Genomic DNA, 26,033 nt, shown 5'->3' with positions numbered 1-26,033 from the left:
CCACAAGTACTTCTGTTCTTTTTGCGGATACGGACTGACACGGCTGCTACTCTGAAACTTTTCTTAATGGGCCAGCTTAGTTTTCAGAAGTTCAAGAAATACTTGTAGTGTTTCTCAGTCCATATATAGGAGTGTACATTTTTCTGATGATCAAATCTGATCATCTGATGAGATCCCTCTTGCAGGCCTTCTGGTGAACTTCACCCACCCAACATTTGGCCTGTCCGAGGTCTGAATGAGAATATAGCCTGTGTCATATATACTGTCAATATAATATTTTATATAGTTCTTTAGTAATATCACAGATAAACTTTGCTTTTTTTCCTCCCTCCTTCCCATCCTCCCAACCCGTGCTTCTGCAGCATATTCAGTTTCGGGGTTTAGGGATTTTTCAAAAATAACTCCCAAATCTCTTCCAAGCTTAGTATGCAACAGTATTTTTTTTCATGTATCTGTTTGCATTCTCTATTTTTTTTTTCTAGTTTATTATTTGTCATTTATCTACTAAGCATGTTATTTGCGGTCTAGTAGTCCAGAGACTTAAATCCACTTAAATCCCATTTATATCTGCTAGTAATCTCTCTGCAGTTGGAAGTTTCCCTTTGCAGTTGTTGGGGGGGGGTGGGTGGGTTGTTTTTTGTTTGCAACCTCTAGGTTGTTTTTCAAACCCATTATCCTCACTACCATCTTACCTCCTCACTTAATGTTTAACCAACAGTATTGAGGTTCATCAGATGTGTATAGTTATGTTTATTCTCTGTCAGAGCCTGTTGCTGGTGGGAACCATCTAGCTGATTTGACACTGGCAGTTTGAGATATTAGTAGGCACCTTTATTGTAATGCTTACTCATTTTTTTTTAAATTGCCAATTGTTTATATAATGCATATATAACCAACTAATCTAATACCAAATAATGTCATCCCCTGTGCATGTAGATTAGGGGGCATGCTTGGGCTCTAAATTTTACAATTTATCTGAATTGTAACGTGGCAATAAATATTCCTCAGCACGTTCACCTTTATATAAGATGCCCATGCAAGTCCATCTGCTCCACTTAAACCCCAGTTAATCCCTGCATCGAGAGCCAAGCACTATTCAGTTCTTTCGAAAAGTTTGCATTGAAGTCAGTGGAGTAACTCTAGATTGACACTGGCATAACTGAGAGCAGAATCTGGCCCACTATTTCAGAGCCTTGAAGTCAGTGAGGGCTTTGAATAAATAAAGACTTGAGGATTTGGCCCATAGTGTAGAGCTAAAGTTGTTCGAAGGGCCTTGCATTGTCTGACCGCATGGGGTTCATTGTCGTGGGCAAAGTGGGTGCTGCAGCCTTTCAAAGAACAAAACTAGTTAAGGACACTTTCCCCTTCCTGGAGTCATGTTGGCTGCCTTTGGTTCATCTGTACACTATGCCTGTATATTTTATTCATTAAGAGTGTGCAGTGTTCTAACAAAAGATGTCAAGCTGACTGCAGTGAAATTTGCTGGAGCACTAGAGGGGACTTTCCCAACTAATGACATTGTATTAGTCACTTGCTGGTCTTCTGGTATCCTGCCAAAGCAATGAACTCTTAAGGGGGAATGCGTCTCCTCTTTTCCTCCCAAGCACCATGAACCTCTTTGGGCATGGTGCTTTAATTCTTTTGCTGTCACCAATAAGCTGTAGCTGCTTCTGTACTTTCCCCCATAAATCATCTTTTCATTTAGACAAAGTCTGCCTTAGTAAAGAACATTAAGGTCTGTTTAGCTGATGTTTTGTTGATTCCCTTTGGCTTATGTTGTCACTTTTTACTGCCTGCATTTTTGTTGCATGAATGAGTCATGCTTTGTTTTCTTCTTAGATTTTTTTGACAATGGGAAAATCCAGCTGACATTTTTCATTTCATTCTTCATTATCTCTAGATTTTTTTTTAATTTTATTTTATTTTTTGTTCAGCTTCCAGTTTTTGCATATGCCCTGACATTCCATGAGATCATCTCCTCACTTCATCAATTGCTTTATGCTGGGTCAGGATTCTGTGCAGCCCCTCTCATTTCTCACAGTGCTGCTGGATAATTGACATATGTTGTATTATACATGGTTTGTTAATATGAAATAAGACTGACTGTTAGTTATTTTTATTACAAGAAATGACACACTGCACAATAGTTTTTTCCACTGGGTCAAGAGTATATGAGAGAGATTTTAATAAGAACTGCAGTCTGAATGCACAGTACTGGATTTAGCATAGTACCACTGGCAACATGGCACTGGGCCCACAGTCCAAAGGGGCCCCGGCCCGCTCTTCTCCTCTCCCCCCCTCGCCCCCGCTCTCTCCTGTGGGGACAGAAGCTTGATGCTGCCAGCTCCTGCTGCAGCAGGGCTTGCTCTGCCGGCAGCCAAGCTCCTCCCCTGCCTCTTTTCCGGAGGGTGCTATGTTCCCTCCCCTCCCACTCTCCCTGTCGCTGATCAGCTGTTTGCCGGCAGGAGGGAGGGGGAAGAGCAGAACCTCAGCACACTCACCGCTCCGGGGAGGAGAAGGAGAAGAGGCAAGGGCAGGCCTTGGGGAAGGGGCTGGAATCAGGGCATACCCCCTCCAGCCCCCTGCCATGAGCACCTCCACGACCCCAGACCACACCCTCATCCTCCTTCACCCCCTCACACCTCTCCAGCCCCCTGCCCTGACTGCTCCTACAGCCCCCCCACACACACACACACAGCCCCCTGTCCTGATCCCTGCACTCCCACACACACCCAGCCCCCTGTCCTGACCCCTGCACCCCCCACACACATCCCCACCTGCACGCCTCTCACCAACCAGGTAAGCGCTCCACACCCCAAGCCTGAGCCCACTTCCTCAGCCTAGCTCCTGGCCAGACCCTGCACCCCAACATTTTTTTTAATAAAGCCCTCTTATCAAAAGTGCTTTACAATAGTTAGTTAATGGTACAAACAATATTTGGAAAGATCATTAAGTAGTCTGTCAAGACCTTCTGCAATTTAAGTGGTCTGTGGAAAAATAGGTTAGACTCACGAACAATCAAGATACCTCACTTCATTTTCATTTACTTGCTATTACTTAAAGAAGGAAGATGAAGAAAAAAAGAATGAAAATAAAACAGGGTCGGGGGGAGATAAGAGAGAATGTTCTTTTTCTTGGCTGGGTCCCAGGGAGGGGTCCCAAAAATGGGGCCTGGGGGCCCCACTAACTCTAAATCCACCACTGGCTGTCATGTCACATAGGCTGGGGATACTGTATTGACTGATCCCCAGTCTCCAACCTACCTGGGCAGTACAGCAGACGTGACCCTGTCCACTAGCTCTCTCCACTCCCTTCTCTTCCCACCCCGCAACCCGGACTGTCCGGTTAGCAGTGCTGACTGGAAACTAAAAGTCCAGTTATAGGGGTAACCACATTAGCCTCCCAACACCCACCCCAGAGGCCTGGAAGAGAACCTGTCCTGCTGCTGCAGGAGGAGGGGCAGCTCAGTGCAGAGAGAGACAAAGAGAATGGGCTAGAACAGAGGTGGGCAAACTATGGCCCATGGGCCACATCCAGCCTGTGGGACCCTCCTGCCTGGCCTCCATGCTCCTGGCCTGGGAGGCTCACCCCTAGCCCCTCCCCTGCTGTCTCCCCTACCCCGCAGCCTCAGCTTGCTCAGCTGCCGGCACAATGCTCTGGGTGGCGGGGCTGTGAGCTCCTGGGGCAGTGCAGCTGCAGAGCCTGACCTGACCCGGTGCTCTGTGCTGTATGGTGGCGGCAGTGGCGTGGCCCGGCTCCAGCCAGGCAGCGTGGCTGTAGCACCACCAGCCACCGGTGCTCCAGGCAGCGCAGTAAGGGGGCATGGAGCGGAGGGGTTGGATACAGGGCAGGGGAGTTAGGGTTGGTGGTTGGGGGGGGACGGGGTTGAATAGGGACAGGGAGCAGGCAGGAAGGAGTGGGAGTTGGATGGAGTGGCAGCGAGAAGTTGGGGACAGAGTGAAGGGGGCGGTTGGATGGGGCAAGGGTCCAGCGGGGGGCGTGTCAGGAGTGAGAGGAGGAGTCGGATGGGGTGACAGGGCTCTAGGGCTGGTCAGGGGACAGAAAGCAGGGGTGTGTGGATGGGACAAGGGGGCGGGGGGGTTGGATGGGGCAGGAGTCTCTGGGAGGGGAGGGGCAGATAAGAGGTGGGGGATGGCCCACCACCCCCTTCCCTAACCAGCCCTCCTTACAATTTACGAAACCCGATGTGGCCCTCAGGCCAAAAGGTTTGCCTGCCCCTGAGCTAGAACCAGGTAGGTACCCCAGCCCTGCCGAGCTTGCAGTTTACACCTGGCCCCTCCCTTGCTCCAGGGAACAACCCTAGCTCCTGCCTCACTGTGCTTTTGCCCCCGGCCCCTTTTACAATCATTCCCCCGGGGGAGCCACAAATATATTTGGCACTGGACCCACAAAATGTTAATCCGGCCCTGTGAATGCATCATAGTCTCTAGCCATATGGTTTGCTGAAGAAATTGTGTAATGAAACCCATCTGTACTCTGTGCTTTCTCTTTGTGACCCTACAGTTGTTGGCCGCATAATTGAAATTCTTTATAATTAATGTTCTGGTCATTTTACAGAGAGCCTTTATTACATGAATATTTCCTGTTATGCTTTCTCATCTATCAATAGACCTCTGTGACATTTCTAATCTAGCTAAGGGTAGCCCTTTCTCGTTATTACTTTGATAAACTCGTTCACTACAGGACTTCCTAGTCTAGGACCCAATGCTGCACCATTGAAACCAATGAGACTTTGGCCACTGACTTCATTGGAAGCGGGACCAGAATGAATTGCTATAGCCTTCTTGGTATTCTGTGGTTTTTCTTTTTTTTAAATAAAAGATGAGCATCTTTATTTTCCTGATCTTTCTCTTCGCCAACAGCTGTCTGTAAACTTTCTGCACTCTTTTGCATCACTCATTGTTCCTGTTATCTAGATTAAACTCAATTACATTCAGTTTGATATTTGCTAGCTTTTTTTCTCCTATCTGTTTAATCTAACTACATTGCTAAGTTTTTACAGGCAGGGATTTTGTGAATACCTCTTATATGTAATATTGTTAGCATATTTGGGGAGCTACTGCAATACAAATAGTAGTTAATGGACATTTGTGGCTAGAATATTCTATATCAATAAATATATGTATTTATAATGTATTTATTGGCATTTCTATAGCATGTATCACCAAACTATACAGAGTACTAAATTTTGCTACTTTTTAAATTTGACTTGGTGTTTCAACCTCCATTAACTACAATTTTTACAAACATGCTAATAAAAATAAATACTACTAATACATCCTTGGATTTTGCAATTCTCTGTTATGCCCCCCCAGGTTCACAGCAGAACAGGAAGTTGATCTGAAAGATGTTTTGAAGGGTCTTGGAATCACAGAAGTATTCAGCAGAAATGCTGATCTCACCGCAATGTCGGGTAAGAGGCTCTTGTTTCCAGGCTTTCAACATTGAGAGAGAACCGAAAAGGACTGCAAAATTTGTTTTTGCCAATAATAATACAGTAGGCTTTTGTGACCCTGCAGAATTCTTGCAATATCCGACAACATGCATTTATCACAGGATTGTGAACTTTCCAAGAACAGTTTTAAGAGAGATTATTTTATAGGCTTTACCAATCTGTGTGGGTTTTACCTTCGCTTAAGAACGCCCTACTCTTAGTGTTTTATAACTAGCAATGCTTCTGTTGCATGAGTAAAGAGAAAAAGGAACATTATGCAAAAGGTGGATCCCTCTGTCATGATGAACAATATTGAGGCCTCTTATAAAACAATACTCATGGCCTCAGTGGTTCAACGGATTTGTTTCTTTATCTCGTAGCCTGAATTCAAACAGCAAGTGACTTGTCATCTCTTACCCGAGGGGCCATTTGTCCACAGCATTAAGCTATCGTGTGGTTAATCATCTTCTGTGTAGAAGCAGCACTGGAAAGGAAAAGTTTTTAAGATTAAGGCACATGAGCACAAATAACTACATCTGCTGCATGTCTGTTCAAGCTAGTTGTCAGCATTTCACTTTCATACCTACCAAAATCCTTTATATTTAAAAATTCATTTAAAATAGAATCAGCAAAAAGAGCTTAATGAATGTTAAGTCCAGGAAAGGTGTTGAGCAGACAGTCACAGGAAGTGACAGAGTGCCATCCTTCTCTGAGGAAATTACTCCCTTATCCGCAATAACAGCAGGCACTTTTGTAGCACAAGCTCCCCCGTACTCAGGCCTGACCTGAAGGATGAGAAGCTGGTTCAGTCTCCAGGCTCATTTGGTCCTTACTTTCTAGCTGCCAGCTATTGTGGTTTGAGCATTGGCCTGCTAAGCCCAGGGTTGTGAGTTCAATCCTTGAGGGGGCCCTTTAGGGAAATGGGGTCAAAATCTGTTTGGGGATTGGTCCTGCTTTGAGCAGGGGGGTGGACTAGATGATCTCCTGAGGGCCCTGATATTCTATGGTTCTATTGCCAATTAGCTCACTATGGTAGTTTAATAAATTTTAAGGCCAGAAGGGACCATTATGATCATCTAGTCTGACCTCCTGTATAGAACAGGCCATAGAACTTTCCCCAAAATAACTTCTAGAGCAGATTTCTTGGCACAATGTCCAATATTGATTTTAAAATTGCATTGATGGAGAAACCATTGGAACAATTTACCAGTTACTCTCACCATTAAAAATGTATGCTGCCTTTTCAGTCTAAATTTGTCTAGCTTCAGCCACTCGTTCATGACATACCATTCTCTGCTAGATTAAATTTTTGTTCCATATAGGTATTTAAAGACTAATCAAGTCACCTCTTCTCTTTGTTAAGCTTAATTGAGGCCATAGCTGCAGGATGTGGGGGGCTATATCCTGGGAACTAGTGACTCTGAAAAAGGTTTGGGGATCACAGTGGATAATCTGCTAAACATGAGCTCCTAGTATGATGCTGTGGCCAAAAGGGCTAATGCAATCCTTGGATGCATAATCAGGGGCTCCACGAGTAGGAGTACAGAGGTTATTTTACCTCCATATTTAGCACTGCTGCTGGAACACTGTGTCCAGTTCTGGTGCCTGCAATTAAAGAAAGGTCCCAAGAATGAACAAAGGATTAGAAAAGATTCCTTATAGTGAGACACTCAGGGTGTACTCTCTTTGTTCCTAGATGTGTATACGTTTATGTTTAGTCTTATTAAAATGCATATTATACCTCTACCCTGCTATTACGCGACCCAATATAACACTGGTTCGCATATAGCATGGTAGCAGCAGGGCTCTGGCGGCACTTTAAAGGGTCCGAGGCTCCAGCTGCTGCGGGGAGCCCAGGGCCCTTTAAATCACCTCTGGAGCCCTGCCACCACTACCCCGCGTCTGCAGCAGTGGGGCTCGGCTGGTGATGTCTGACAAAGTGGGTATTCACCCACAAAAGCTTATGCTCCAATACTTCTGTTAGTCCATAAGGTGCCACAGGACACTCTGTCGCTTTTTACAGATCCAGACTAAGATGGCTACCCCTCTGATACTTGACAGTATTATCTTTATCAACCAAACTTGTAATCTCATCAGAAAAAGATATCAAGTTAGTTTGACAGAATCTGTTTTCCAGAAATCCATGTTCATTTGCACTAATTACATCACCTTCCTTTTGTTCTTTATTCGTTAAATCCTATAGCAGCTGCTCCATTATTTTCCCCAGGATCGATGTCAGGCTGACAGGCCTATAATTACCCACGTCATCTCATTTACCCTTTTTTAAAAAATTGCCACAACATTAGCTTTCTTCCAGTTTTTTTGAACTTCCCCAGTGCTCCCAGTCTTATTGAAAATCAACGTTAATGATCCAGTGAGCTGCTTGTTGTAATTTACATTTATATAGCTCTGTCTCCCTTGTCCCAGAACACTTCGCTAGTCTTAACAAACTGATACACAATCTATATTAAACTTCAGTGTGGTGTGGACATTAGAAGTTGGACTGTGGGAAGAAAGCAGCCATAATTACTTAGTCACTGCCATGCTGGGCTGGATTTGAGCTGTTAAGCCATATCCAGCACCCAAACTCCGGAGTAACCCAGTGCCCGCAGAAATACTTGTTGAGTTGTTCATGCTGTGGCCTTCTGCTTGCAATACTTATTCTGCATTAGCTCTGCAGTTGTGGGATTTTTTTTTTTATACCTTGGTTGTCCTCAGGGGATCCTACAGTCTTTCTTTCATTCTCAAGGCCCTACATTGCAACCACTGTCCTTCCACCCAGGAAGCTGTAGACCAGGGGATGTCAAACTGGCGGTCGCAAGGTTATTACGTGGGGGTTACGAGCTATCAGCCTCTACCTCCAAACTCCACTTCGCCTCCAGCATTTATGATAGTGTTAAATATTTTTTTTTAAAAATAATAATTTATAAGGGGGGTCGCACTCAGGTTTGCTGTGTGAAAGGGGGTCACCAATTCAAAAGTTTGATTACCACTTCTGCAGCCCTTTTGAGTTGCTGCTTAATCACCTAGATGGATACCTGAGTCATGAGAAGTCTCCTTTCCCTATCACCTTGTACTGAAAATCAGAGCCGAGTGAAGGTTTTCAAACAGCAAAAAGTTTTTTTTAATCTGAAACTTTCACCAGAAATGTTAAGGTTTTGTTTTCCAAATGTTTCCTTTCTCCTTCACCACTGTTCTTTCTCCCCCATCCCCATAAACCCACCCCATCTCTCTATCTTTTTTTTTTTCCCCTTTTTCCATTACATAAAATGGAAAAGGGAGAGGGAAGGACAAATAAAAATGGAAAAAAAAATAATATACAAAAAATTGTGCCCTTTTAAAACCTGTGGAATGATTTTTCCACATTTTTCATGAAGAATGTCTTCCGTTGTTTTGACGACCAGTAGTGGAAATGCTGATCCCACAGTAATCTGTAGCTCTAACCCAAGAAAAATCTTAAAATGAATGTATTGAAGATAATTTTGGAAGTTGGGTGGTGGTGGGACCATCTCTCCCTCCCAATCTCTCTTTGATGTAGTATCCAATAGGGCAATGGAGTATGTCCCTTTATTTCACTCCAGATACAACCCAAAGAGAGGCATAAACATCAGTGAGCAGCCTTGTGCACAGGAGTGCAACAGATGGATTGAATTTGTTAGTGTTTTTAATCCATAAGATTAATGATTTGTTCAAAGATTGTATATTTTGAACAATTATGTCTTGCAAAAGAGAGTTTAAGACCACATATATATCTTGCTTGGACAATTTAACTTTGCTTTTTAGAGACACAGAGGCACTGGATTTATGGCTTATTACAACAATCTGTAACCAACAATAACTCCCCTTTTGTATCCTGTGACTAGAGAAGTGTTAATGGGCAACTTCACCTTAACTGGTCTCTTAGCATATGTGTTAACTGCTTATGATAAACAATCTGTTCCACCTTGTATTTAGTTCGGCGGCTCTGAGGGCTTGCCCATGCTTACAGTGCTATGGCTTAGACACTAGCTACACCAATGGGAGGGGTTCTCCCAACGGCTAGATAATCCACCTCCCAGAGAGGCAATAGGTAGGTTGACAGAAGAATTCTTCCATCCACCTAGCACCATCAATGGCTATTAGCCAGGATGGTCAGGGATGCAACACCATCTTCTGAGGGTCCTTAGCCACTGTTTGCCAGAAGCTGGGAATGGATGACTCATTTGATTGCCTGATCTGTTCATTCCCTCTGAAGAACCTGGCATTGGCCACTGTTGGAAGACAGGATACTGGGCTAGATGGACCATTGGCCTGACCCTGGATGGTCATTCTTATGTTATTAGAACTGGTTGGCTTAACTATGCTGCTCATAGTGGGATTTTTCACAACCCTCACCAATGTAGTTAAAACAACCTATTTTCTAGTGTTGACCAGGTGTGAGAATCTTTCCCAGAGCTTAAGAGCTCTGTGTAGCTCGAAAGTCAGGGTTAGTCTGCACTGGGAACTTATAGCTACGTCTCTTGGGGTGTAAAAAAATCAGCACCTTTGAGATGTAACTAAGCTGACCTAACCACCAGTGTAGACAGCACTTGATTGACACAAGAATACTTCAGTTGGCCTGGCTATTGCCTTTCATAGAGCTGGATCACCTATGCTGATAGGAGAAACTCTCCTGTAAGCATACTTGGTGTCTACACTGAAGCGCTACAGCAGCTAAGTTGCAGTGATGCAACTCTGCCAGTGTAGCATTTTAAGTGTAGACATAGCCTTGTCTCTTTCATTACAGAAGTTTGTCCAATAAAAACTATTACCTCATCCACCTCATCTATTTAAAGATTAAGTTCTTTATAGTGTAATGTAAAGCATTAAGTACAGCAATGATTAATGTTGCTGCACTCTAATTTTTCCCACTGAATGTCTGAGGCAATGTCTAAGGACCTTCATAGTTTGCCTATTTCTTAATTTAATAAAGTAATATTTTTAAATTACTTGGAACTTTGTCTTGACAAAGTTAACACCAGTGCTGTGGTTACTTTCCTGTCTTACAAAAGGTTTCTTTTTTGGTTGTGTTTGTTCTCTTTTTTTGTTTACTCCAATGTCAGACAAGGAAAAGAACTTCTGGGAAAAAAATTTAAAAGTTTGCATTTTAAATTGATCTACAACATGCCTGGTTAACAGTGGTTTGATATCCAAAAATTCTCTCATAGATCCGTGCATACATATTTTGGAAAATGTAGCACTTAATGAAAGTTAAATACAAACAATTGGAAGCTTTTTTTAATTCAGTGAAGTACACCTATTTAGATGTTGTTAAAATGTAGGTAGATTAAATAAAAGAAAATACAGAAAGGCTTTAAGTGAACACTGGCACTTCTTTTAATCACTTTTTTCTGCTGCTGCCTTTTGAATTATTGCCATGTAAAGCCTCTTGAATTTCTAAGGCCCAAGGAGATCTGATTGAAACTTCAGGATTTCAATTTCTTGGAAATTTTCTGAAATTTGAAAAAAGTTTTCATTCCAAATATGAACACAAACTAGAAACTTTAAAATCTCTTGCAGAAAGGAAATTCTGAAAAAAGTTTTCAGAATAATCTAAACTCTCAAAAAATATAGAGCCACCAGTTGACTCTTAAGGTCTGCCTGGGGCTCCTTCTGGAGGGGTCTAGTCCTTTGTTCATGGTGAAGCATAGGAAAACTTGACTGTCCACCAAACTTGACTGTCCGGAGGATGAAGAAAGTTGGCCTGTAGGATTGTGGGATACTTTTGATGGACTCCTAGAGCATGAGTTCTGTGGGGCTGCACATAAACTGCAGAGCAGTAGAGCTTGAAGTCTGGCCCCTGGTTTGATTTAGGCTTGGAACTTCCATTCCTGTGAGATTCTGGGACCAGAGGTGCTGGAACATTTTTTATAGTGGGGGTGCTGATGATGGAAACCATGTATTTGGTGTTTGTTAATACTACTTCAAGCCAAGTGGTGTGGCAGCATCACTGCCTGGGACCCAGGGTCCAGACCCTGGATTAGTGCAATTTTGTGTATACGGAAGGGTTTACATAATGAGTTCAATCCCTGGGCTTATATTGTAGTGTTGACGTACCCTGAGAGCCCCTGTTTGAGCCAGACTTCCTAGGTTTCTGTAGCAGGGATGCTGGAAGCTCAGGATCACAACCTTAATTTTCACTATTCTTATTATTTGTATTGCAGTAACACCTCAGAGCTCCATTTCTGGAGCAGGTGCTGTACAAATCCAGAACAAAAGACATTGCCTGCCCCAAAGAACTTACTATCTGGTTGTTCACTTTTGTACCTCATTCATCTCAGAAAATGGAAACAGACTAGTCAGCTTTACTGCGATGTCTGGATCATGAACAGTAAAGGGGAATATTTGAATCCGAATGTTGGCCCTAGAGGTAGTATGCTTGTAGGGACAAAAGCTCTTTGGCACCCTCTAAAGCTGACGTGGGAAACTGAGGACATGTCATTATCTGCTGCTGGTCTAATTCACATACTCTGCTCTTTGGATCCCCTCTGTGCAAAAGGGGAAAACAAGTTCTCTGAACTTCCTGGCAGGAGTAATGTGCATATAACTGAGGAACTCCACAGGTGCCCAAGACTGAACATTCTGTATTTGCCATGAAATGGAAAAAAAACATGAAACTGCTTCTGTTGATATTGGGTTTTATATATATATATATAAAATATAATATTTTATTTACACAGACCCTAAATTTGAGGTCTGAACTATTCAGTATGGTTTAAGAACTGTCTTGGAGCAGCTAAATTCTGCCTCACTAGAATGTTCCCTGTATTTTCAGCTGAATATGGTAATTCTCGCATTCTGTCCTGAGGTGATATATAGTGCTTTGTGTGTACTGCTAAAATGGTAGCTGCCTTTATCCCCAGAAGGGACCTGCATTTCAGTGAGGAATGAAGTGATTTTAAGGCAGAATCTTACAGGACAGAGTGGGTGGAGGTACATCACCCCAGTAGGGGTTCCTGGAGGCATTGTGGTTGGGGTAGCTATCCTTTCTCTGGAAGAGAATAGTCCAGGGAAGTCCCTACTACACACTTTTCCGGTTACTGAAAACCTGAGGAGATTTTGAGGCACTTCAGAATGGCTTGACTGAATACCACTGTGTTCAAAAGGATGTGAAGTGCAAAGGCAGATCAAATTTGCTAACAAGGTCATGCTTGCTAGAAGGAGTAATTTGAATAACTCTTACACATTCCTAGGCTCCTAGGCTGGAATTTTCAAAGGAGCCTATAGAGCTAGATACCCAAATTCTACTGAGTTTCTGTGGGATTTGGGCTTCTAACCACCTCAGGCTCCTTTTGAAAATCCCAACCTGAATTAACAGTAGTGGAAAATGGCCAGAGCATTTTAGTGGACAGTTCAATTAAAAAACCCATTCATTATGCAGAGGTTTAAAAAAAAAAAAAAACACCAAGTAGAGTATAAAGGGGAGAGAAAATACTGATGAGATATTAATGCCATTATACAAATTTATGCATCTTAAGCTGTAATACTGTGGTCAATTCTCGCTATCTCGGAGCTATAGCAGAAAGAGAACAGGTCCAGAAACAGGGTGACAAAAATGATTATGCTTCGATATGGAGAGAGACTGAAGAGACTGGGATTGTTTTATTTAGAGAGGAGATGAATAGGACAGGATGTGGTAGAGGCATATAAAATAATAAATTGTATAGGGATGGAAAACTGGAATGAGGTATTACTCTTCTCTCAGTATAAGAACAAAGGGACAGCCAGTGGAGCTGAAAGGCAATCGATTTAAAACTGATAAAAAGAATACTTTTCTTTTAATGTAAAATTCACCCCCAGTGCTCGTTGCCACTGGATATCATTGAGGTCAAGAGCCTAGGATTCAAAAACAGATTTATATGTTTATGTGGACAATGAAAAGTATCCACAGTTATACTAGATAGGCATAAACCTGGCGCTAACTGACAAACTTCTCCTGTGAGCAAGTTAGGCCATAGCTATGAGATTTCGTGCACCTTCCTCTGAAGCATCTGAACCAATCCTGGCTATGTTAGAAGCAGCATGGACTAGATGTGTGAGTTCCTGTGCCTTATAGTCTCTATTCACTGTGCAGCGCTTTTAAGGTCCAGATCCTGCCATCATTTGCAGCCAAGCACATTATTATAGAACTACACCTTGAATAAGTGTTGTTGTTATTATTAAGTGTTGCAAGATCAGGCCCTACCTGCACAACATTCATTAAGGATAACAGTGATACGGCCCAGTCCTGACAGGTGCTGAGCACACTCAGTAGCCACACACTTCATTGGAAACTAAAGGTGCTCAGAACCAGGCACAATCAAGAGTTTTGCCATTTGGGTTTCAATGGAGAAGGTTCAAACATCTGATACTTCAATTAGTGTCTTCCTTAAGATTGAGCGGTTTGTCAGCCATTAAGCATGACAGGGTGAGTGAGGTACTACCTTTTATTGGACCAACTTCTGTTGGTGAGAGAGACAAACTTTTGAGAGCTTTCTGTAAACTCAGAAGCTTGTCTCTCTCACCAACAGAAGTTGCTCAAATAAAAGGTAGTATCTCACTCACCTGGTCTCTGTAATATCCTGGGACCAACATTGCTACAACAACACTACATACAGCCATCAGGCATAAGCATTCCTTAGGGTTTAAGACTACTGTGTGCTTATAGTTGGCATTTTTCTTACTCCAAAGGGTTTCCTCTTGATAAATACATTGGTCAGCTCAAATATTTAATCAAATTGGCTAGAAGGGGGACTATTATAGAAGTGAGATGTAAAAGAGAGACTTCTAGTTATGTCAATAACACTGGTCTACAATTTTTGAGAAGTCGTCTGCTTCAGAGATAAAATGTGATATTTATGTATTTTGGTGTGCTGAATTCAAATATGACAATTAAAACAACTGATTGGCTACTGTTTCTAAGATATTTAAGTTTTACATTTTATGTCTATGTATATTGTGTAGATAGTAGAGTTTTAATCATAAATTGTAAACCTAGGTCTTTTCATGTGTTTATGGTTGCTTTACATGATAATATTTCACCTGTCCTGTTTATGTAACACTTTAAAAATCAGCAAAAGGGTTATATAACTAAAATTTATTGTGAAACAAAAGGCAAAAAACTATTATGTAGATAGTTTAGTCCTATTCAGTGTCCACTCGGCGCTTCTTGGCTTGTCTCTTGTATTCATTAAATGGAGCATCGCTTGTCACTGTCCAGCAATAGTCTGCAAGCATTGATGGGCTCCATTTGCCCTGATAGCCTGCCAGGAGATTCCACTGCTGTAGTCTGGAGCCCAACAGCTCTGCCTTACTCTTAAGTAGTTCCAAATCCCTGACAAGGTCATTCAGTTCACCTTGTGTTATGAGGTGTGGTTCAGAGGAGGAGGATGGGTCCTGTGACATTGATGGTTCAGGACCAGAAGTTTCATCCTCTTCCTCTTCCTCGTCTGCCTCAAGTGAGAATGATTCTGGTGCATCAGGAACCAGCAGTCCTTCTCCGTGGGGTACTGGGCGTATAGCTGATGGAATGTTTGGATAATGCACAGTCCACTTTTTCTTCTTTGACCCACCTTTCCCAACTGGAAGCACCATGCAGAAGTAACAATTGCTGGTATGATCTGTTGGCTCTCTCCAAATCATTGGCACTGCAAAAGGCATAGATTTCCTTTTCCTGTTCAACCACTGGCGAAGATTTGTTGCACAAGTGTTGCAACGTATGTGTGGGGCCCACCTCTTGTCCTGATCTCCAATTTTGCAGCCAAAATAAAGGTGATAGGCTTTCTTAACCATAGTGGTTAGACTGCGCTTTTGTGATGCAAAAGTCACTTCACCACAAACATAGCAGAAGTTATCTGCACTGTTCACACAAGTACGAGGCATCTCTGCTCACTTTGGCTAAACTGAAATGTGTCCCTTTGCAAAATCAAACACTGACAAGTAAGAGAGCACGACACTGTATGATTTCTAGAGCTGATATAGGGCAATTTGTTCAGCAGAGTGATGTAAGCTTCATTATGATTGCATTATCCATGACTTCTAGGAATAACATGATGCAATTCCTATCATGTATGATGCAATACCAGCTTCAGATTGCATCATTCATTGTTTTGCCTCAAAAGCAAGTATTGTCCAAACCCAGTCATAGATTTATTCATAGATCCAGTCAAAGATGTATTTTAGTCATTTCTGGTTTAAATTGAGATCCCTTCCCTTTATAACTCACTTATCCTCCGCCATTCCCAAGTCAAGGGTCATATATACTGACCCAATAGCATATCTTGAAAACTAGAGCCAATCAACAATTTTAAGTATCATTTTCGTTCTCAGTGACCCAGAATTAATAAGTTGGACTACATTTATTTCAGAAGCATTTTGGCTGTAGAGCAGTGTAATTAGAAGTGTTCATCAGAATATTTCCATTATAAATTGACTGTTTCTGCATATAGCACTTACGGCTGAGAACTTACTTGTGCCATGTGACAGAGTGGGTGTAGCTTAGAGCTGGCTCAGAACTCTGAACTTCCTAAAGGTCTCCACATCTGATGAATAGGGAGACAATTGATTAGTTCTGGGTGATTAACTAGTCAATAAGGTGATTCAGTTAGTCTGCTATGGACCATTAAATGGGCAACAGGGAAGTAGGAGGGGGAAAGAGCTGGATGGAAAGGTCTTGTCTCATCTCTTTGAGATTCTTTACTTTTCTCACCCTACTCCCTCACTCCCCATTTAAGGGCTATGCTGAAGCTTTGGAAAAGCCATATGGTGATAGGACATGAAGCTGCTGAGATATTGTAAATAAAATGTGAGCATGTGTGAAGACTGCTTACGAAGAGAAATTCGGAGTGAGGGAGCACACCCCATGATGTGCCAAAATGCTGCAGTTCATTCTTCAGAAAGTTCATTTTATTTAAATCGGAATACTTTCCTATGAGTGGGTAGCTTTACAGGAAGACCAGATTTAACCACTTGGCCTCTGGATTAGCGGTGCAAATAAACCCTTTAGACAAAAAGTAAAGTGCAAAAAGTAATGATCACATGTGAATACTTCACATACTATATTTGAGATCTTTCTATTAATAGCTGTTATGTTAATACCTAAATGAGTGAGATTTGTGCTTAGTCTGTAAACAGATGCTTTGTGACAGATGTGCTAAAAATAATACAGTGGAGGCTCTTTCTCCCTGCTTTCAAGACAACAGCAGCATTTCTGAAAGCTTAGAACTGAAGCCTAAATCTTGTACAGTACTTAGTAGTCTCATGTATGTTTTACCACATATGGTCCCATAGGAAATCAGTTGGGGCTTTTGTTGAAGAGATGCTGAGCAGCTGAACTGTGAGAGCTAGTTCATTTCAGAGCCAACATAGCTTATCTTGAGTTAATGAGACCTACTGGAGTCATGTGATAGGCAGGGCTGTCTTTTTTCTCAGTTGTTTACATTAGCACCGGAACCATTATCTTTTGTTATGAGGAGAGAGCTGACATAATGTAGATCAACTACAAGAATATTCCCACAGGCTTTTCTTATGGTGATGATTCAGTGTGTTCAATTAATGATTTGATAGCAGGTATTGTGTACTAAGAGTTATGTCATGGAAGGCTTCAGAAATAGAGAAGGTTATTGATTTGCTTCTTAGTTTAGATTTTGCATGTTGATTTATTTCCCTGTTATGAACACTCTTATTTCTTTCCTAGCTCTAAATTTTATTCTCTCTCGTCTATGTGAATATGAGCTATTTCATAGTGCATGCACTTGTGTGGGTATATGCACAGCATAGATCTAATCCACTGTGTATCTACTACTTCTATAATATATTGTGTTGCTGGGGTAGGGTGGAAAATTGTTAATAATAGTACTAACTAGAAGTGTAAGGGCCTATTCCCAGGACCTGATACGGCTGATCCTACTGCCCTTGAAGTCGATAGTAAACCTCCCATGACTTCAATAGGAACAGAACTGGATCCGTATTGACTTGCTGGAATGGAGAGAGAGCACACGACGGAGAAAGCAAAAGCTCAGTTCCTCTCCCAGTGAACTCAGAGTCAATGACAAAATTTCTGTTGGCCTCACTAGGTATGAAGGTGAATCCTTGGTGATCACTGGTGGTGATTTTATTGCAATACCATCTGACATTTAATTTATAAAGTCAGGATGGGAAGAAAATATGCATGAAAAATTTGGGCCTGATTATGCAAACTCCTCCCAGAAGTTTATATAGCATCTTTCAGCACTGGTCCCAAATGGAGAAACAAATAACTACTCTCTGCTTGTAATGTTACATCCTTTTCTCTCCAGCTCTTGGTCTGCCTTGTCTGTTAGAGTTTAAGCTCTTCAGGGCAGGACTGTCTTTTATTCTGTGCTTATATGGAACCTAGCAATGAGGACTCTGTCTCAGTTGGTTTTTCTAGGTGCTTCTGTGACACAAATAATAGTTAAACAAAAATATAGACAAGGAAAAGGCTGTTTAAAACCAAGATGGGGGAGGAAGCCATCACAGTTGAATCTGCCTTTTAAAAGCTTCACTTTTTACTAACCCACTTTAAAATGTCTCTCTTTTTCTTTCTCCTCCCCCTCCAGATAACGAAGAGCTTTACCTTGCTAAAGCAATTCACAAGTCATTCCTAGAAGTTAATGAGGAAGGTGTGGAAGCTGCTGCTGCCTCAGGTATCAGACTCTGAAAACCTGAACTAAACTATAGGTCTGGCTGCCCTGTATTAATTCGTATTTTTAAAATGCCTTGGCATGGAGCCGAAAAGCTGAGCACAATACAGCATGAAGACAGTTTGGCAAGTGTCCCTCCTTCCCATAGAGGATGCTGGAAATTGAAAATTCCAACATTTTCTTAATATGAGTGTGTCATAAAGTGTCTCAAGTGCTCAGTGGAAAATATTGCTTCTTTCTCCCATTTCCTTTCTAATGAGAGGTGGGAGGCTACATGCTGCATTTTTTGAAGATAGATTTTCTTTCTGGAACTTGAATCTTGGCAGTTTCGAATGGTTGTGGTAGTTTTATTTTTCCCCATCATATGTGATTTGCTAATTGAGACGGTCTGTGTGTTTTCTCCAAAACGGTTAGAAGTACCTCAGAGAGATTGTTGTGTTTTAATAAGCACTTAAACAGGGATGTGAGCAGGAATGCAATAGCTGGAAAAAGCTAGCTTGCCAGCAGTGATGTTTCAGGGGCCAGATTGTGAAAATGCTTGGTTGTCACAGGCAAATCTTGACTCTCCCTCTTCCAAATGAGTTACTTCATTTGCCAACTTGCTTGCATTACTATGTGATTTTTCTCCATAAGCACTTGTACTATTCTTTGAGCAAGAGAAAAGCAGCACCCTTTGTAGTCAATCCCGGTGATTCTTTTGAGCTTGGCATTTAACAGTCATGTGGGCAGGGATTATTGGCATGCATGGGTTTTTTATTGCCAATACAGTCAAAATGAAAAAGTTAATAAACTCTTGTAAATAATAAAGCCCTAGTGAAAACCTTAGAAGATTTCCAAATATAAGAAAATACCAAAGGGCCAAAAATCTACACTGTCTCCTCATATATTTTGCTTTTTGACTTTATTCGTTAAAATACAATAAACAACAAAGAGCTAATTAAAAATTTCAAGGTCAGCCCACACCCTTAACTCTTCTTCTATCTAATAAGGAGTTAATGTGAGTACCAGGTCAGGCTTAGAGATATGGGGAGCACAGTAAGAGTGGTTAGTGATACTGTCTACTATAATACATTTTCCTTTGAAAGGGAATGGCCTTCATTACCCAGAGGTTCTGCCTTTTCTGTAAGTTTTATAAGCTGTTCCATCATCACTGAAAATAAATTGTGCCATTGCCCATTGTTAATCATTCTCGGTGCATACATAGACATGTAATTACTTTGGAAGTCTGCTTCCTTTTAGATTAGATGGTTCATGCTATTTGTTGGTGACAAGTGCAATCATGTAGGCTTTAATTCCCATTCATGGGCTTTACAAGTATCACGTGTGAAGAAGTTAATATGCTGTATCTAGGGAGAGTATTGGGAAGATAAAGTAATACCTGACATGCTGCTTGTGTGTGTTTTATCCCCTTTAGGAATGATAGCCATTAGTAGAATGGCTGTGCTGTATCCCCAGGTTATAGTTGATCATCCATTTTTCTTTCTGGTCAGGACAGGAGAACAGGTAAGTGTATGTGGCTTCCAAGCTGCTTCTCATTGTTTACAGTGAATCTCCATCAGACCTATGCAACAGAGGCTGTTTTGGATCAATAAACTGGTCTCAGAGTGTAATTTTTTCTCTACTTTTCTGCTCTGCGGTGCTTTGTGTTGAGGGATTTTAAACTAATCTCTCATAACGCAACAATTCCTTTAACACTCCTCCCAACTCCAACCTCACACAGGAATAGCCTGGAAAATATTATTGCCCTTTTTTTTGATAAGTGATTGTAGAGAAAAAATCACCAATGAACTTCCTGAGGGTTGAGGCAAAATTGTCATTGTAATCTTAAACCATAGCTCTACATTTGACTTCATCAGGGGATGCTGTCGTGACTCCCCTTATGCAGTCAGCATTCCTGGAACACACCCTCTGACTTCTGTAAGAGCTTTGCTTTAGAAAGTCCAGCAGAATTTTCCCCAATACCAAGTGATTTCCAGAAAGGACAGATATTGCAGTTACGAATAATTCTGTGGTGCCATTGGTATATATTCTGTGGCAAGGCAAGGATGAGAACAGTATTCACTGGCAATATAGCCTCTGATGAAGCAATGTATGGTTTGATTTTTGTAATTTTTCTGGTAATGTTGTGGAGGTGACTGGATAACAATAGCATGTTACTATGTGGCCACACAGGAGCTGGAGCTGTCTGTTATGACATCTCACCTAGTCTGGAGCAAAATTCAGTAGCTTCAGTTCACAAGGGTTTTAGTGCGTCTGAGATCAGTTTGGCCCAGCATGTGCAAGATATGCTTTCTTATTATTAAACATTCATATTGCATTTGGGGCCCTATTGTGCTAGGTGCTGTACAAACATTAACAGCCTTTGTCTCAAACCTTGCACCTGGTGAGCTAGGTGCATCAGAGACACCCTACCAAAGTACTGTCCAAGAAGATTAAGCTACAGTGATCTAGACTCTTATTACTTCTAAATGAGGGCATCCACACAGGGCTTAATACACAATAATTTATATCCATTTACTGAGTGTCCCCTTAGGGACCCTTCCAGAGAGATGAGGAAGGGGAATCTGATGGGTGTGTCAGAAGACTACAAAACCCTAAATCTGATAGTGTCTAGTGAGCAATTTATACATTGAAGATCTGCTATGTATGGGAACTGAATGGCTGAGAACAGTAGTGCTGGTATATAGAACTTTTTGCCTCTTGGTATCCATTCAAATGAGGAACAAGTCCAGTAAAAGACCAAATTTTCATTCTTTTTGGAGTCATTGGGAGCCTTGCCAGTGATTTCAATAGTAGCAGGAACATGAAATTATCATGCAAGTTGCCTGTGGGCAGATGTCCACATTTCAGTTGATACTAGCTGGCAGCCTTCTTGAGATCCTCCATCTAGAAGCCAAGGACTGAAAGGATGTGGAGACTGAACTACCCATTGACATCAGTGGTGGTCCCTCTAAAGCCCAATGAAGTCCATATGCATCTTTCTATTGATTTCAGGGGCTTTGGAGCAAGCCTCTGGAGTGTGTTGAGGTGCATTGTCACAGCAGTGGAGAAGTTTTCATTGCTTCTGTCTGTGCTGTACTTGTTCTGAGTACAAACAGAGGAACTCATTCTCCAAGTCTATCAATCCATCACCTCTCATGGACACTAAATTCAGATGCATATATATATGTACGTACGCGTACATAAAATTTATAAACGTTGTGCCTTATAAAATCTGTATCTTTATCAGATGATGAATAAATCACCAATAACTTCAAACAATAGAGAGTGGTTTAGAAGTGTGTCCTTCTGTGCGGTTCTGATTTGTGTGTTCTCTCATTTGGTTCAGGTACTATCTTGTTCATGGGAAGAGTCATGCACCCAGAAGCAATGAATGCAAGTGGCCATGACTTTGAAGAACTTTAACTGATAACACCACACACTAAAAAGGAAAGAAATAAGCACACTGAGTTTATAATTGATGTATTTAAGGTTTGCCGTGTTTTACAATGTACCTTAAGACACTGTTTAAATACTTCCATATTTAACGCGGTTTAAGTTACAAGCCAAGCTTATGGAGGAAAGCTTTCAGTATTAAAATAATGGTTCTGTTGCTGTCATTGTGATTGCTGTGTCAGTCCTTAAAATAAAATTTGTATACATGTCAACAGCTGTGTTTCTTATTTTAGTGAATTGTAATGCAAAAGTTTAATTCGTTAAGTACTGTATTTGTTACATCTCAAAGCTAACATGATCAGTAAGGACCGCACTAGAATGTCTACAGTTTTAAATAGTACCAGTGGTAAAACTTGACAAATTATTCACCCAGTTCTATTAATTATTTGAAAAATGTAGTCTCTCTCAAAATATTTGCAAGCAGATTGTAATATCTTGTAATTCATTCATTATTTGAATGCTCTTATGCAAATCTTTTTAACTCTCTGGATTGATTATGAACTGTTCTGAAAGTAAGTATTTGGTATTCACTGTGCTGGTTCATTGTGATTGTTCAGCTAAGACTTGTGGCATGAAATCCTGACCTCCTTGATGTTCGTGTAAGACAATTACTGACTTCAATGGGGCCAGGAGTTCATGCATGGTGACGTTTAATCTGTTGGATAACTGTAGTAGCCCTTCTTCTGTGAAGACTCCCACATGTGAATCTAAAATGCTGTTTTTGTGAATACTCCTGCATGTGACTTTGAAATTCACTTTCTGTGAATGCTGATGCCAGTAAAACTCAATCGCATGAATGTTTGTGAATAGTGAGCACAGAACAGATGTGAGCATGACTGAACTGAAATCATTTACACAGGCGCATAAATATTTGTGGATATTTTTCCACCTCGCTCCTCCCCCACCGCAATGTTTGCCTGGCTCTGCTAAGTAATCTATCTCTGCAGCTCTCTCTCAGTAGTGAGCAACGAGAGCATTCATACAGAAAAGGCTTTTTCAGTTAATCCTAAAATGTTTGAAAATGATGTTCAGTTTGTGAAATAAATGTCTAATGAAATCTAATCCTCTTTCTTCCTAAATTCTTATTGAGAACAAGTGCCAGATGGAACAGAATGATACATGCAACAATCTAAATATTAGGTGGGATAATAAATGCCACCCCCCACTCACAGGAAGGAAGAGAAAGTACCCGCCAGTGCCAGACACTGACATATAATTATCACTTCCCACTTTGTGTAAAATATAAAATGAACTGTAATTACTACCAAAGGTGAAAGGGAAAAGGAAAGAAGGTGGTAGGGCCAGAATCCAATCTATGGCAAGAAAAAACAGTCTGTGGATAAGAGGCGATATGGTTCCTTCTTCCAGTCAATAGGAATTTTGCCTTTGAATTCAGTGGGAGCAAGATCAGGCCTAATTTCTGGAAAAGTTATTGGCTGATCTTTGGGTAGAATCATTCATAGGATTTCCTGGTATGTTTTCAGTTTAAACCAGTCCCTCGCAGGCACTGCTTACATGGTATACAAGGGACAGAACGTCCAAAACTTGACACTGTTGTTCGTGGGACTCTTGTATGCTCCCAGGCTCAAAGCTCGAGTCTAGTGCTCAGGCCAAAGCTTGCTGAGTGCTGGGAAGAAGTGTTGAGAGCAATGAAAGGAAACTTAACTGAGCATGCGCCTCCCACGCCAGACTGCAGAATGATGCCCTCCATGGAGGCTAGTTACAAAGGCCTCATGGAAACTGGGCAGGAGGATCCATAGAGTGGCTGATACGCTCCCCACCTCAGGCTGGCCGAGCCATTTTAGCAACAATCTAGCAGCACCTTCTGCAGTGGAACTACCCCAGTACTGCAACAAATTGACCTTACAAAATTTCATTGTTTTGTGTTCTGCACCCTTAGTAAGAATTTACAACCACAATATCACCTCCACAGAGAATCCTATTTCCTAATGAGCCCCCAAATTAATTCGGAACTTGGAATTTATATTTTCATAGATTCCAAAGCCAAAAGAGACCATGGTGATGATTGAGTCTGACTTCTTGTATACTTTACTTGGTCCTGCCTTAGCACAGGGGGCTGGACTTGTTGACTTCTCATGGTCCCCGCCACCTTATATTTCTGTGAGTCTATGATAACACAGGCCATAGAACTTCTCGAAATGATTCTTAGAATTTTCCCTTTGGAAAAACATCAAAGCTTGATTTTAAAATTGCAAGTGATGGAGATTCCATCCTGACCATTGGTAAATTGTTCAAATGGTTAATTACCCTCACTGTTAAAAATGTGTGCCTTGTTTCCAACCTGACTTCCAGCCATTGTATTGTGTTAAATCTTTCTTCGCTAGATTGATGAGCCCACTGTCATATATATGTTTTCCTGTGGAGGTACTGGTAAACTGTGCTGAAGTCACCCCTTAACCTTCTCTTTGTTAAGCTAAATAGATACTCAGGGAGCTCAATCACTATAAGGCATGCTTTTCTAATCTTGTAATCATTCTTGTGCCTGTTCTCTGAACTCTCAAATTTATCAACATCCTTCTTGAATTGGGGACAACAGAACTGGACACATTGTTCCAGCAGTGATCACACCAGTGTCAAATACAGAGGTGAAAATGACCACCTACTCAATATTCCCATTTATGCATCCAAGGATTGCATTAGCCTTTTTGGCCACAGCATTGCACTGGAAACTTATGTTCAGCTGATGATCCACCATAACCCTCAAATCCTTTTCAGAGTAACTGCTTCCCAGGATACAGTCCCCTATCCTGTAAGCATGGCCTATATTCTTTGTTCCTAACTGTATACATTTAAATTTAGCCATACTAAACTGTATATTGTTTGCTTGCACCTATCGTAACAAATGATCCAGAACTCTTTGTATCCGAGACCTGTCCTCCCTATTATTTACCACTCCCCCAATTCTTGTCATTGGCAAACTTTATCAGTGATTTTGTTTTCTTCCAGGTCATTGATAAAAATGATAAATAAGATGGATCCTAGAACTGGTCCCTGCAGAAACCCACTGGAAACATACCTGCTTGATCATGATTCCTCATTTACAGTTATATTTTGAGACCGATCAGTTTAGTGAGCTTTTTAATTCATTTAATGTACACCCTATTAACTTTGTATCATTCTAGTTTTTAATCAAAATAGCATATGGTACCAAGTCAAATGCTTTACAAAGTCCAGATATATTACATCAGCGCTGTTACCTTTATCAACCAAACTTGTAATCGCATCAAAAAAAGATGTCGTTAGTTTTGGCAGGATCTATTTTCCATGAACCTATGTTGATGAGCTCTGATTATATTACCCTCCATGCAAGTTATCTGGACCTGCTGATTTTAAAATGTTTAAATTTACTAGCTACGATTAGCAGCCTCCCAACATGCTAGTGAAATGGAATGTATGCTCATATAACATGACTTCATCATTTTTCCCATAACAGAAATATTTTCTTACTATTGATAATTCTACCATTTCCATCTAGTACTAGACCAAGTGTTCTCAAACTGCAGGTTGGGACCCTTCAGGGGGTCGCTAGGTTATTACTTGGGGGTCACAAGCTGTCAGCTTCCATCCCCAAACTCCGCTTTGCCTCCAGCATTTATAAATGTATTTAAAAGTGTTAATTTATAAGAGGGGGGGCACACTCTGAGGCCTGCTGTGTGAAAGGAGTCACCAGTACAAAAGTTTGAGAACCACTGTACTAGACCAATACCATTACTAAGATTCTTTCTGTTTCTAATATAGTTAAAATTGTCCTTATTGTCCTTCATTCTGCTGGTCATAGATTTCTTCTATCCCTTTGCGTCCCTTATCAATTTTCTACAATTCATAGCTTCTGATTTATAATAATTACTATCAGGTTCTGTTTCTTCCATTTGTTATATATTATTGCTTTCACTGCCTTCATTTTCCTTTTTAACCAGGTTGTGTTTTAACCAATGTGGCTTTCTTCCATGAGCTGTGCTATTGTGGCTTTTCACTATCTAATAAAGTGGTATTATACGGCTTACAATCATTCACATTTTTCTGATTAATTTCTTCCTTCCAGATAATTTGGCTCATAATTGTTTTCAGCTTTGTGAAATTGGCCCTTTTAAAAAACAAGTGTGTATATATATATTGGTCTGGACTTCATTCTGTTTGCACATTATAAATGTGAGCAAGTCACTTGTACCTAAGTTGCCATTAATTTTTAGTTCTGTGATCAGTTCCTCTTTATCTGTCAAGATGAGTTCCAGTGTAGAATTTCCTCATGTTGGATGCAACACTTTTTTTTTGAGTTAGGAATTCTTCATCTATAATATTTAGAAATTCCAATGATATTTTAGTACTGGCTCCATGAGACCTCCAGGATGTGTCACTCAAATTGAAGTCCCCCGTGATCATGCATTGTCCTACACATTATAGATAAGTGCATAAGGAGCCAATCCTCCTTTTTCCCTAGTGTGATTTGGTGGTCTGTAGCAACA

The 26,033-nt window shown here is 41.2% G+C and overlaps 1 protein-coding gene across 1 annotated transcript in view; it reads left to right on the top strand.

Annotated features, from left to right (window-relative positions):
• SERPINI1 (serpin family I member 1) overlaps positions 1-22,611 on the top strand; it is an 81,274-nt gene extending 58,663 nt beyond the window's left edge. Inside the window, 5 exon segments of the mRNA XM_030574559.1 lie at positions 5,337-5,434; positions 18,031-18,117; positions 19,529-19,603; positions 19,606-19,617; positions 21,443-22,611. Coding sequence (XP_030430419.1) covers positions 5,337-5,434; positions 18,031-18,117; positions 19,529-19,603; positions 19,606-19,617; positions 21,443-21,519 — 349 coding nt within the window. The 3' untranslated portion in view covers positions 21,520-22,611.
• The last annotated feature ends 3,422 nt before the right edge of the window (positions 22,612-26,033 follow it).

Source organism: Gopherus evgoodei, chromosome 9 (genome assembly GCF_007399415.2).
Source record: "Gopherus evgoodei ecotype Sinaloan lineage chromosome 9, rGopEvg1_v1.p, whole genome shotgun sequence".
Taxonomy (NCBI): domain Eukaryota; kingdom Metazoa; phylum Chordata; order Testudines; family Testudinidae; genus Gopherus; species Gopherus evgoodei.
This window is presented reverse-complemented; position numbering and strand designations above follow the sequence as displayed.